We start from the raw sequence: 13,614 nt of genomic DNA, 5'->3' as shown, positions 1-13,614 counted from the left end.
AGATGGACAGAAAATGAAGAACACAATTGGGTGTGTATGACTGCATAGTTGGCAGCAAGATGATGTGCTGCCGGACTGCACAGGTGCGCTGACTTCCGTGCATGTTTTCCGGCTATGCCAAAGTTTGTCTGGCAGCCAAAGGTGCATTTCTTGCTCATTTTTAAATTTTTCTTCACTCACCCCAAACCCAGTGGCATCCAAACAAAACAGAGTATGTGACCACCATTTGGAAGTGAACAGCACTGTGCCTTAGTGATTGGCATGCAAAAAACCTGTCTTGAAGTGCCCCCATTGGCTGGCAAAAACATCCTACACTTGTATTTGTTCTGCCTTTACTACCTTGGTTTGTTTTCCAAGGTTTAACATCCCAAAGTGACTCTGGCTATGAAGAAAGCCGTGGTAGAAGGCTACGGATTAATTTCGACTACCCGAGATTCTTCAACGTGCACAGACATCACACAGTACATGGGCAGCTTGCTTTTTGCCTCCATCAAAAAGCAGCCACCATGGCCAGGATTTGATCCTGCATTAAAGGACCAGTTTTCAATTAAAGTATAGTCCCTCTGTCATTATACTGAGGTATTCTATCAATACAAGCCAACTTCTAGTTCTCAACTTCCCTTTATTAAAAGACAGTCAAAGAGCATATCACGAAAAAAGGGTTTGAAAAATAATATTTCGTCTCAGACTAATATGATACTATTTCAGCTATAAAAAATTTCTCTATACCAAATCGAAGAAATGCCCAGTAAGTAAACGGTTCTCTGATACACATGAAAAAACTGTCTTGAAGTAGCTTGGCTGGCTGGAAAAAATAGCCAGTGTACCTTTACTAGGCTCAATTTTCAGTGAAAGCAAACGCAGAACACAGACATGGTCATGATCTCTTTTCAGGACTTGATTTTCATACAACTGTGTATAATGTGGCTACACATTGTTGCTCAAACTTTAGTGATGCACATATTTCAAATCCTCTTCATACATTATGTAGTGCACACCACCTCAATTCACAATAAAATTTAGTTAAAAAGTACATTACTTACCGGCCAGTCTGCAGAGTGTTATCAAGGTGAGAAAAACTGAAAACAAACTACTCAGCCACATTGTGACTACCTTACGACAGCGAGATATTTGTAAAGGTGAAAGGAAAAGATTCCAGGCTCAAGGTACTAAAGCCACTAAAGGAGGAGCAACACATGCACAGGAGCTAATCCCAGTCTATGTTTACTACTGTCCAGAGACACTTTTTACATCTTGACATCTGAATGCTTCTGAACAGCTGTCACAACATAGTGCATGAAAAGAACATACTCTAAGCAACCATAGCAACGATGTCCCAGCCCAAGGAGAGTGTAGTAACGGCATGGGAATATGCTTTTCTACAAGCAAAGCACTGTTATTTACATGTTTTCTGTTTGATCACTTTATAGCATACCAACAGTACTAAACTGCAATTATTATACCTATTAAGGTACGTTAAGTAACTGGAACTCCTTGCTCAGGCGTTTTGACAAGCAGAAAATCTGCATCAATTTGAACATTTTTTGCCTCGTTTCCTATGCAAACAGAAATGCTCCTCAGGTTTTAGTTATCCCAATGTCCTTTCCCTGTTGTGCTGGTTTTCAGTGGCTTGAATTCCAAAACATATTATGAATACTGGCCTGTAAAAATCTGCTTAAAGTTTCGAACTTGATGGCTGTAAAAACAGAGCAGGACAACTATATTCTGGTGCTTTGTTAGTCTCGAGCAGATTATTATTGGTTTGTATACAGCACAATCTCTATGATACAAATGTTTAGATGACTCAAATCCATAAAATTCCCTGGCTGTAAGGAACTGCATACAATATGCAGAACTCTGGATGTCCCAAACACTCTCCCCTGCACTACAATGATATGAACGTGCGAACCGCCATCATGGATCATGCAGTGCGCACAGCAAGCAGTGTGCAATGACCCATGGCCTGCACACTGCCAATGTCACGATCACCAGTCACACGGTATGTACCACAAGCAGCAAACAGCTGAGTGTGGCTTGCACGTCACTAATGTTGCTTTTATAAGTTGTATGGTATGCACCACGAGTGGTGACTCCGCAGCTGTAAATGAAACCTGTCAGCCATACACATTTGTGTCAATGTTTTTCTTGTGCTTCTGGATACGTATTTTGTCTGTTTTGGAACATATGAATCTTGGATCGTACAAACATTTTTTGCAACCTTCAAAATTCGTATCAGCAAGACTTTAGTGCATATAGTTGTGACTGTATTTCGCTATTAAATTGTAGTCTTCTCCATTTGCACCGCCTTATGGCTGACAGTATTAAGAAATATATAAGTAAAAATTAGCATGTGTGAGCAGGCATGCAGCATACAATCAGTGCAGCAAGCACTAGAACACACCGCTGATTTAATGTGTTTTTACTGTACACTGAATTGAATACACCAGCTCTAATGATGACATTCATTTTTTCTTCTTTTTGTGCGCCTTTTCTTGTGTTGTTTCTGCTTCTTGGGCACGCTTGTTGATGCTGAAAAGTGAGAGAGACCAGACATCATTCCCCTTGTTAACACACAAATGCAAGACCATGAGAGACAAAGAGGAAATAGTCAAACTCGAAATAAACGCAACGAGTTCTGTATTTTATCCAAAACTTTTGAGTGAAAAAGCCATGAAAAACCCTCTTTTCTTATTATAAAAAAAGTCTCAGATATGTACTGTTCAAATACAACTGCTCTCTCCAAGTCTCTCTGATAGTTATGTCTAAGGGTTGTATTCCATGAAACTCAACCCAGACACACAAGGAACATCAACACACAACCAAACATGACAACCATCGCTTGATGGGTTCTAAGGAGCCAAAAAAGGAAGAATATGCCTGTAAGGCGGGGGAACACGCACGTCTTGATGCTGACAAGCTGCTTGCCAGGCTGTTCCAAGGCATTCTTCCACTCAGACTCGGAACCCTTGATGCTGTACTGACTCAGATCCATCTGTTGCAACTTCTTCAATTCCCTTTTCTGCTTATCCTCTATCTCTCTGGCTGCACCAGCCTGTCAATAAACACAGACACAGGAAAGCGGAATGGTGAAAACATTTGAAACAAGAAATTAAAATAATTAACACACATGGTAACTTTTTTGCGTTAAGACGAACGACGTTCAAGAAAAAGAAATATCATATTGAGCCAGCAAGTAGGCAAAGCATCATGAACAGTTTACATGAATTTAGACCAAAGCCATTCAATATCTCAACTTCACACAATCGACTGCAGTAAGCGATAAAGCATGTAGTCTACTTTGGACAAAATGGGTAAAGGGGCAGAAGAAGCACTCTTTAATGAAAACTGAAGATGTCAGCACGGTAATACATCTGAAAGGATTGTAAGAATGAAATGAGAAATACTCACACCCGAGCCACGTGCACACACATGCACACACATGCACACATGAGAATTTCACAAGAAGCACACATATACTAAATTTTGTTTCCTTCCACACATGCAGTGCCAAAATGGACCGGTCGTTTCAGTGTTAGTCTTTTTTTCTTTTTTAAATATTTTTTTAACCTGGACACTCAAACTGTCGCACTACTCCAAACATGCAACATTTTCATCAGCTCTCATTTGGTATCTTACAAGGAAGACAGATTTGGCCCAGTGGAATGGGTAGTAGTTGGCCATTAGCAGGAAGACACTGTTACTGAAAGCACAGCATCTAAACAGTGGACTACTGCACTCGACTCGCATCCCTCTTCCCACAACTCGCAAGCACTCACAAGTTCTTCGTTGAGTGACTGCAGCACAGGAGTGAGTTTGGCAGCAGCGCCAGTGGACCGTGGCAGTGCCTCATCGAGCGTCTTCTCGAGCACCCCACGCAGGAACTGGGAGCACTTGCGCACCACCCTGTTGAACAGACCCAGCAGCTGGGTGCACGGCAAGTCCAGCACCTTGGCCAGGGCATCCGCAGTGCTGTGCTGGAGGCCCAAGCTCAGCAAGATGGCCTGCAAGTTGACATAGGCATGCATACGAGGGGTAAGATGCTGCCACCAGGTTAGAAACAGACAGACACTGTAAAGCTGGTTGTGTGAAACTTCCTCGGACAGACAGCCTTCTCTTCCAACAGAGGGATCCCAAATTTCACTTCCCAACCAGAACGCCACACTATTTTCTCCAGCCAACCACACACTGCAGCAGAAAATCAACAAATTAACATGTTTTTGTTTTTTTTTAAACACAGAACGTCTTGTAGCCACTAACCACATTTCTACAGCTAGCTGTATGTCCCCCATATCGGCAAAGGGACAAGTGTTAGAGCGAGCTACAGAAAGAAATATAAAAAAATTAAAGTGCCCTGCCCGCAATGACTGCCGATTGGTGGTGAAGGAGGAAATGTGAGCTCACAGATTGCACAGCCGAAAGGTGCATGTCTCCAAGGTTCTTGAGGAAGTACTGCTGGGCCAGAGATGGCAGCAGGTCCGTGATGAGGTGGTGGTCCACCAAGTTCTGGGCATACAGCTCCAGTCGTTTGATGTCATAGATGGAGAAAAGGCGTTCCACTTCCTCCAGAGTGAGTGCTAACGCAGGTCAAACGAAGAAAAAAAGAATACTCCCAAGCCATCCTATACAGCTCCTTGGATGACGTAAAAATTGATAGCTCGTGATTGTACAGTCAAGCCTCGATATAATGAACACGCATATAACGAATTATTGAATATATCGAACTCTTCCGAAATATTTTTATCAAACACATGTATTTTTACCTTCCCATAGCGAGTGCAGTTCGGCATAAAACGGATATTACGAACTTCGCGACGCCAAGCACTACCTCACTTTAATAGCAGGAGGCAGGCTTCGTTGCACTACATGTGTGTTGTGCGGCGCAGCAAACGTTCAGGACTACCTCGCAGGCGCAACAGCGCCACAGATGCCCCGACGGCATTGGGAGTTGACAGCCAAAGAAATCTATGGCCTCCGAGATCACCCCCGCGCGCCTGTTTGTGCGCGCGGAGGTGATCTCGAAGGCGATAAGAAATCGTTCGCATCTCACAATCGCTGACAGCGCCGCTTCAGCAGCAGCGGCTGCAGCGCGATCGAATGTTGCTTTTGCGTTGAAATTTTGTGTTGAAATAGCCACTGCCTTTGCCTTTTTGGTTTTTGCGTCTTTTGCGTTTTTTGGTTTTAGTGTTAGCAGCGGCGTCGCGGCATGGCCGTCATAGCGTTTGGTGGAGGCTGCGTCGGTCGTCATGTCGAGTGTGGTGCGCGGGTGTGCATAGTGCTGTGATGGCGGTGAACGTGAAAAAAAGAGCAGCACTGACGTTAAAGACCAAGCTCAAGATAAAATCAGGGCCTTCAAGGCAGTTTACAAGAGGAGACTGACACTCTTCTCGTGAAGTTTCTTATGAAGCAGGACTTGAAGATCGACTTGCTGGGAGCATGGGACAGCGTGAAAGGCGAAACGATTGCCAACTGCTTTCGGCACGCAGGTTTTGTTCCAGCAGAGGCCCGTGCATCAAGTTACGATGGGAACGATCCCAACGAAGCAGAAGCAGAGCTCCGCGAGCTCGATGAGCCTGGAACAATTTTTCGCGTTATGTTGGTGACATGCCCGCAACAATGACTGTAGAGGACTTTGTAGCGGCGACATCACGGCGACCACGGCTGTGCTGACAGACGCCGAAATCGCTGTGGAGGCTTCTGAACATCTCGCAGACGCAGCTCAGGCTGACCCTGCAGACTATGAGAACATTCCGACTTCACAAGAAGCGCTTGCTGCATTGGATTTACTCCGCCGCCACTGCAGTGCTATTGAGAGCAGTGGGTTTGCCCTTGTTGAGTGTTTGCAAACTGTGAAATGATACAGAACGCGATCAACACAAAAAAGCAGGCCGCGATAACGCAGTTCTTTGCGCGTGAATAAATGGACGTGACCCAAGTAGGCACCCTCCGAATTGCTGTGCCTTCTCTGATTGAATTTGGCTGCTCTTGCATGTATTTTCTACAAAAATTTATATTACGAATTATGGATAGAGCGAACTATTTTCCGATTTTTTTAGCTGTTCGTTATAATGAAGTTTCACTGTACTTCCTAGACAAAAAAATATAGCAATGCCTTGCAAGGCTTCAGTTTACAGACATGTGCATAAAGTACTTCCCATATTGGTCACTTCCCTTTACTATGAATGTGTCTGCAACAGTCTGTGCAGCCAATGCTTTGAAGCCTTTGTGTACAACAATAAGCGGTGTACAGGTGCTGTCACAAGTAAACAGAAGGCTATATGGCAAAGCCACTCGTTAGGAGGCTCCACTGCTACTGCCTTGCACTGTGAAGGATGCTGCAGAGGCTCTTGACATTTCGGAGCATTTCTAGTAATCACTAGGATGTTCTCATTTCAACAAGTTCTCATTTCTGACAAGTGGACTGCATTTCACTACATCACTACACACATAAACATAACTACTATACGTAAGCTTCAGCACTCCTGATGGGCACTTCATTAAATCTCGAGAAAAGCACAGACCATGATGTACTGCAAGAAGACCTACCAGTCGGCTGAATACTGTCATCAATGGGATTCCGCAGCACACTCAGAGCAGTGGCCGGGGCCAGCTCGCGGAACTGGTAGCCAAGAAGGAAGAGGAAGCGGCGCTTGAAGTCCTTCCAGAGCTCAGGCAGCCACTGGGCGCCCTCTTGGAGACACTTGAGCATGATGCATGAGTGCTCCCCAGTCAGGTCATTCTGATCATCAAAGTGGGTTGGGGAGACAAAGAAAAAATAAGTCGGGAAAGACATAGTCTGTCATGCACTGATATTAATACTGACCTCCAGAAACTAGATTTAATGAGTTCACAAAGGGGCGCAGACCAAACCCAAGCCTGCAGCAAGGTGACATGATAAAGGGACATGAAGCCTAAGTTTAATGTACCACTTCACTTCACCTTATTATCTTAAAGACCCCCAATCTTGGGGTATTACATAAGGGGTGGGTAGAGATATAAACACCTCATATACAAAATAAATATATTATTGGTTATATATAGCAATTATACAACTAGTACAACTATAATCGTTGATGGTACTCCATCTATAAATAATGGCACTGTTAGGCTCGCAGAGTGCTGGACATTGTTCAGTCCTCGATGATGGCACATAAAACAACTGCAAGGGCTAATTGTTGCTATATTTCCCTCTGTGTTTGTTTCTAGGAGCATAATAAACATTTTTGTAGTACATGCAACAAAGGTTAAATAATAATGTCAATTATCTGCTGTTGGTTCCATCTGAAAGTTATACATCTGTCATGCGAACACATCAGTCCTCACTGAACACAATTTGCATTTAACTCAATGCAGATTGAGTTTGTCACACAGCAACTTTCAAGTGCAATCAATCCCAGGCCTGTTTGGCTCGAAGCTGCTTCCTTAAGCACTCTTGTGTTTTCAAACACATTCAAGAGAGAGCGTCAACACCCTCATCACCGAGCTCTAAAAACAAAGGTAAAACAAAGGTGAATTAATGCAATAAAACTTCAAATATTAACTCGGAATGCATTGAAAGGCATGATACTCATAGCATATTGTTATAGCATTTTGTTTGTTTATATATTAAGATAGTTTTATAATCTTGACACGATTGACGCCACCTAATGGACACGAAGGAAACTTCTCAATGGCCATTCAAAATGCCCGTGTAGCACAGGATGCTTCAATCTTTCTTGAAAACCTCAAAGCAAATACAGTTCAATGAAGATCGAAAGTGTTTGTGTGTGACACGGGTATTATTTGGTTCATGAGACTCAAACTCAAATGACAAAGAATTGGGATAATAATAATGCACTGAACACCGATTTCAACTGCTTTCTAAGCTACTATGCATACAATTGCTAAAAAAGAAAATTAATTTTACTTGCAACACAATCCTGAAACAAATTCATGCTTTCTTTTGTTTACATTACTTACAGGGGTTTGTCTGAGGTATACTGGAATGTACCCTGCTTTTTTCCAAAACCTGAAAAATGGAGATCAGACTAACAATCAGTGCTTCCATACCACAACACCCACATCAGTGTGTAATGTGCGATATCATTGCACTACAAAATGTTGAAACAAATACTCAACAACCATTCAATCAACAAGCAACACAGCTGAGGAAAGAGCAAGAACCTGTGACCTCACATAATATGAAGAAAAGAACCAGAAATACAGAATGCCCGTCTGAATTTCTTTTGAAACGTTGATCTTGTCAACAAATGCCTGTCTCTACATTTGCCAACACAGCCATCCCCGACTGTGAAGGTTCCATCGCAGCAAAAATGTCCTAGCATTCTTGATTGTTTCCGAAATATCTCCACTGCACTGCAAAGCTAAGACTATTATGTAGCAGGAAAAGCCACTTTCACATTAATGCCACTGCACATCCGACACTTAAAGGCAATAAAACGGGTTAATAGCATGCGTCTTCAATTCGCATGCACTGCCTGAACATGGTGACATGTTCTTCGTGTCACCAGTACTGATTCAAAGAGGAAACAGGCTACGCAAGTGCTCATAATTCAGAAAGCAAGGAGGAATGTGCAAAGGAAGGCTCCAGTCCATGCCGCTGCGGCACTCACTTTAGCAGGTCTGCCGTCAGACCATATGACACGCCTAGGTAATCGAGCTGCTCGGGGCGCTTTTCACTCAGCTTGAGCAGTAGTGGCGGCAAGGCTCTGCGGGGCTCCAAGCGCTCGGTGCCCTCTCCCTCCCCGTTCTCCTCACTGGCCAAGGGAACATTGCCCAGCTCCGCTTCTGGCTTCTCTTCCAGGCTCGGGACATGGCCCAGAAAGTACTCAGTCAGCAACTCCAGGGCACGCAGGCCATAGCCCATCTGCACGTGTGCCGAACCTCACTCATTCAGTCGTTAAACCAAGCCCCTTTTAGTAGCAACCACATAATGTTCACATCATATAAAAAAAAAGGCACAGCAGCAGGCACAACTCACTTGCAATCATCATAAGCATGTCATAAATACAGGTTTTAAATTTTAAACAGTACAGACACCAAATTTTTGCTGCATATTCTGTCTATGAAACGGTGCGCCGCACGCTACCAGGCATGACTAGCCACGTAGATTGCATGAAAAAGGAGTAAATAATTTATAATGTAATTTTTTTTTCTCCCAAGCAGTCTCGGTTCCGACTGCCAAGAAAAGGCTGTAATGTCACAGACAAGCTGAGGTCATGTGACACTCAAAAGCCGTATTATTTATCACTGCTTTGTTCTTAACTCACACGAATGCTTATGCAAGTCTGCTCAAAAATTAAAATCATGAAAAATGAACAAACAAGGATTATATCTTGTTTTCATCACTCCCATGAGCAAAGAGCATCCATGACTTCACACCCGGCGCTCAGTGGCTATAAAACCGCACGAAGAAAAATTCTATTATAAATTACTCAGCTGGTGTCAGTGAATTCCGCACCGTGGTTCATGTACATTATTGCCTTCCGCACTATGCACTATTCCAAAGAAAAAAAAAAAAGCACGCGTTAAAAATTTTAGTGCCGCTACTCCTTCGACGTCTTTCCTGCAAGACTGGCATACCTCACCAAGCAAAGTGAACAAGGGTTGAAGGGAACTGCCGGAGCGCCATCCACATTTTCGACAAGAGAACTCGTCTTAGTTTTTTAAGTTGCCGAAATGCTGGCTAATGCACTGAGGCTTCCTGTCAGCCCTTGTTCATTTTGCGTGGTGTTCTCCAAGAATTCCATCTTCCTGCCCTATTTCCACTATAAAAGTCAGCTAGTAATTTAAAAATGAATACCACAGAACACAGCCCAAGAGCCTTAACAAATGACATGTCAAGGAGGACATGTTGATTAATTTCAATAGAGCTTCATTTGCGTGGCTTGAAAGCGTCACGCGGCAAACAGACGAGGGTGAAGCGATCGTCTTTGGGGAAGGCGCACCTTCCAGTGTGTGGTGTGAGTTCGATATATTGAACGACGAGTGAAATTGCAGTTCAATATACGACGCAGCTTTCCTATACTTTTACATGGGATTTTTAAGGAGATATTCCGTGAGTTCGATATAACCAAAATTCAAATTATCCAGGTTCGATACATCCGGGTTCAACTGTGTCACTGAAATATGTGATTTGAAGTGGAGGCGTAGTCCAGCCAGGAAATAATTTTCGTTGTGAAAAGCATCTGCCGGTATGTTTTTTTTTTTTTCGGGATATGTAATTTTAGGGGGTCGACTTTCATTTGAGTCGGCTTGCAATTGTGTACATGTGGTAGGTTGCACTGCACGACAACGATGTGGCGCAAAGCATAAGCACAACAAACCAAACGCAACCCTCAAGCACACCACACAATCACCTAATCATGTGGCTTCACAGCACTAGCACTATCTGAAGGTGAACAAGGCTGCACAGTCGACCCGCCTTTTCAGCGAGCAAAGTGGCAGAAAACCCCTGTTAGCAGAGTGCCACTTGCAGTAGAACGAAACGCCGTACAATATATAGAATGACCACCAAAACTGGAGACTTATAGACTTGTACTGTCCTGTTCTTCTCGTCTATTGTGTCGTCTTTGTTGCACTATAAGTTTACGAGGTAGAATTTAGCACGGACTTGCTTCACAATGTAGATTTTTCTACAGCCTTTCAATATACTTCGAATACTGCTTGATTAACAAATATTTGCAACAAAGGTGAGGTCTCTTTCGTCCGCCTAAAACTTGATTTATCTGCTTGTAATCTCTCAATCTGTAAGTCTGAAAATAGTTCACATTGCTTCGATGACTGGAACACATACGCTGTAACTTAAACTTGTAGGCATAAACAAAAAGCAAGAACTCACCCTTTGGTACTCTGGGTGAGTTGCGATCCTCACAACGCGAGCACCAGCTAGGCCAGCAAATTCTTCATCTTGAAACTGCAGAATGGAAATGCAACAATAATGACACTTGAACCTGTTGCACAAGTAGGTATGGAAGATTAGGACTACAATTTCTCATAAAGAGTAGCCTACAGCCATTTATAGATAAGTAGACCAAACTCTCCGCTCTGTTCTAGACTAAATATTAAAATGAAATCTAGGGAAAATTAATGCTCTAGCTGTGTGGTCCCCTTATTTCAAGGCACTCTATTCACACTAGTGCCATAGGCTTATCACCTACACTACCAAACGGCCACAAACAAGCTGCTATTATAATACCAAGCTCCATTTCTAGGGTAGAGCCAACAAACGGCTGAAAAAAAGACTAGCAATACCAGCACAACTGCAACGGCTAATTAGCATAACATGACCATGCGTGTATGCATGCTTAGCTATAGCCATTTTCACTATCAGCCATGCTGCCTGTCGCTGCCTAGGAGATTTTAACAGGCAAATATCTGCATACTTAATTATCGGAATGAATCAAATAGCGTATTTTGGGAATTACTCCGACAGAATAAAAACATGTTATGGAATAATTGGCACGAGGTTCCAATAAGACCTATGGTATTATTTTTCTTGGATGACTACTCAGAAAATAGGGCCCACACTAAAGCTTCGTATCATCCAGCAGCAACCAGTGTGCACGGGATGAAAAGTTCAGTACAGTGCATTTGTGCGGCAACGTTCGTAATGATCATATACAAGGCCAGACGATGCAACAAGGCTTAGGCAAGTTTAGAAGCCTTGCCTTGGATGCCCAATCTAGGCCATAGCTTATACGTGCTACTGCCCATCTCATGCATTGAGGTGCGGCTCAAGTTTATTGTTTCACCATCAATCATTAAAGATCATTTTTCTGCACCTATAGCTTGACTCTCATAGATTTAACGTGCTATATTCACAATGCAAACCATCAAATGGGATTAGTGCTGCATCTTTCAAAAGCTATAGCTTTAACTCTACAAGTTGGCATCTACCATGACCCCGGCACCAGCGCTTCAATGTTCCACACTGTGGCTCGTTTTGTAGGATTATTAGCAAAAATGTAGCAAGTATTAGACCAGATATTCCATTCTTTTTCGATTCAGTGTTCTCACAATTCAATTCTTATTTAATATGTATTTGATTAGGAGCTACCACAACTGTACTCGTATTTGATTTGGTAGGGAAGCTAAATACGCATTCTATTTGACAGGGGTGGTACGCTATTTGTACTCGATTAAGTTTGGGAATAAGTACCATCCACACAACCCTACATAAGTTGGCTCCAACGAACATCTACCGTAAAATTCCGAGCATGCACCCCTACCCGTGCAAGCGCCCTCTCTAACTTCACTACTAATTTCACATTTCCATGCCGTTCCAGGAAAGCCTCCCCCCCCCCCCCCCCCCTTTTTAACGCTCCCTACCCTTAGCACGCACTCCACTCCTCACTCAGGAAACACTGCCAACCCTATCCGGTCCAATAATCCAATCCAACCTCAGCTCTTAGAAACATCACAAACAAAAATGTCACTAGCACGGCACTGGATGTGCACATGTCCAAAGGTTGACGGCTGACGTTGGATAACCATCGCGAGGGAGACATCCGATGCGAGCAACCAAAGAAGCGGGCACCGAAAGAAATGACAACCAGAAACATACTTAAATAGCACGCCGAGAGGAAACGTAGGTGGGTTCCGAGTTTGCGTCGGCTATAGTACCTAGAATAGATCAGCGGTAGCGTAGCGAGAACACTCGGTGGTAGCTCGCCGATGTCCCAGTGCACACTTCTACGCCCGTTCGACACGATCAGAGAAAAATGAAACTTTAAATCCATATGCACTATGCTTATTTATTTTTTTCCTGGCGGAAAAAAATTTTCTGTCGCCATTTTGAATTTCAGTGCCATTCCGGGAAAGCGCGCCCCTCCAGTTTTCCTATAATTTCGGCTCTTGAGGAGAGGGGGCACTTGCTCGGAATTTTGCAGTATGTTTAAAAACAAAAGTGACAACCAAGGCTGCCTACCCAGCCAGCCAGGAAACTCTAGAAAATTCAGTTTGGAGCAGTTTGGCACAGCTTTCCCCATTTTTATCAGGATGGCACAGTTTATCTGGCTTGACACAGTTTTACACATTTGGCTGAATGGTAGTACTATCACTGTTACAGCGTGATGTACTACAAGTAGCCAATACTACAGTGAAAAGGCAAAGGAAATGAACATGCAGTACAAATGAAAGCAGCTGCATAATGCTCACGCACATGCATGTACATGCACGCACGCACACACACACAAAATAACATCCTGACATACCTGCTGTGACACAGTCCAAGGGATAAGGTCACCATGAGCCCTCCTTCCACGAGAAAAGCTGTCGGAGACACTGGACTTGGATATGCCACCTTCAAAGCAAACCTAGTAGGGGAAAAGTATACACAAAGAAGGAAATCTACATACTTGTAAGCACAGACATGCAAATATTCAAGATTTAGAACTTTAATCAAATCCTGTAGGTTTTCTATTTGTATTCATTAAAGAATTTGTATGCACTGTCATATACTGTGGTGTATTCCTTGCCGCAGAGGAATACTAATGGGCCAACTGTCAACAATAGTGGAGGAAATAGAACCAGAACCAAATAGTAACATACCGAGTTAATAAGGTTCAAAGTGGTTATAAAAATGGAAGGCAATTGTCTGCAGTGATGTTATTTCTT

The 13,614-nt window shown here is 43.2% G+C and overlaps 1 protein-coding gene across 1 annotated transcript in view; it reads right to left on the bottom strand.

Moving 5' to 3' along the window:
- Positions 1-2,404: 2,404 nt before the first annotated feature.
- l(1)G0020 (RNA cytidine acetyltransferase l(1)G0020) overlaps positions 2,405-13,614 on the bottom strand; it is a 31,933-nt gene continuing 20,723 nt past the window's right edge. The window contains exons 11-19 of the mRNA XM_084601251.1: positions 13,212-13,313; positions 10,838-10,912; positions 8,610-8,863; positions 7,957-8,005; positions 6,544-6,736; positions 4,402-4,574; positions 3,777-4,001; positions 2,901-3,052; positions 2,405-2,529 (exon numbers count right to left, since the gene is read on the bottom strand). Coding sequence (XP_084457377.1) covers positions 2,463-2,529; positions 2,901-3,052; positions 3,777-4,001; positions 4,402-4,574; positions 6,544-6,736; positions 7,957-8,005; positions 8,610-8,863; positions 10,838-10,912; positions 13,212-13,313 — 1,290 coding nt within the window. The 3' untranslated portion in view covers positions 2,405-2,462. The remainder of the gene's footprint in view (positions 2,530-2,900; positions 3,053-3,776; positions 4,002-4,401; positions 4,575-6,543; positions 6,737-7,956; positions 8,006-8,609; positions 8,864-10,837; positions 10,913-13,211; positions 13,314-13,614) is intronic.

Source organism: Amblyomma maculatum, chromosome 4 (assembly GCF_055883805.1).
Source record: "Amblyomma maculatum isolate TAMU_Amacu chromosome 4, ASM5588380v1, whole genome shotgun sequence".
Taxonomy (NCBI): Eukaryota; Metazoa; Arthropoda; class Arachnida; order Ixodida; family Ixodidae; genus Amblyomma; species Amblyomma maculatum.
This window is presented reverse-complemented; position numbering and strand designations above follow the sequence as displayed.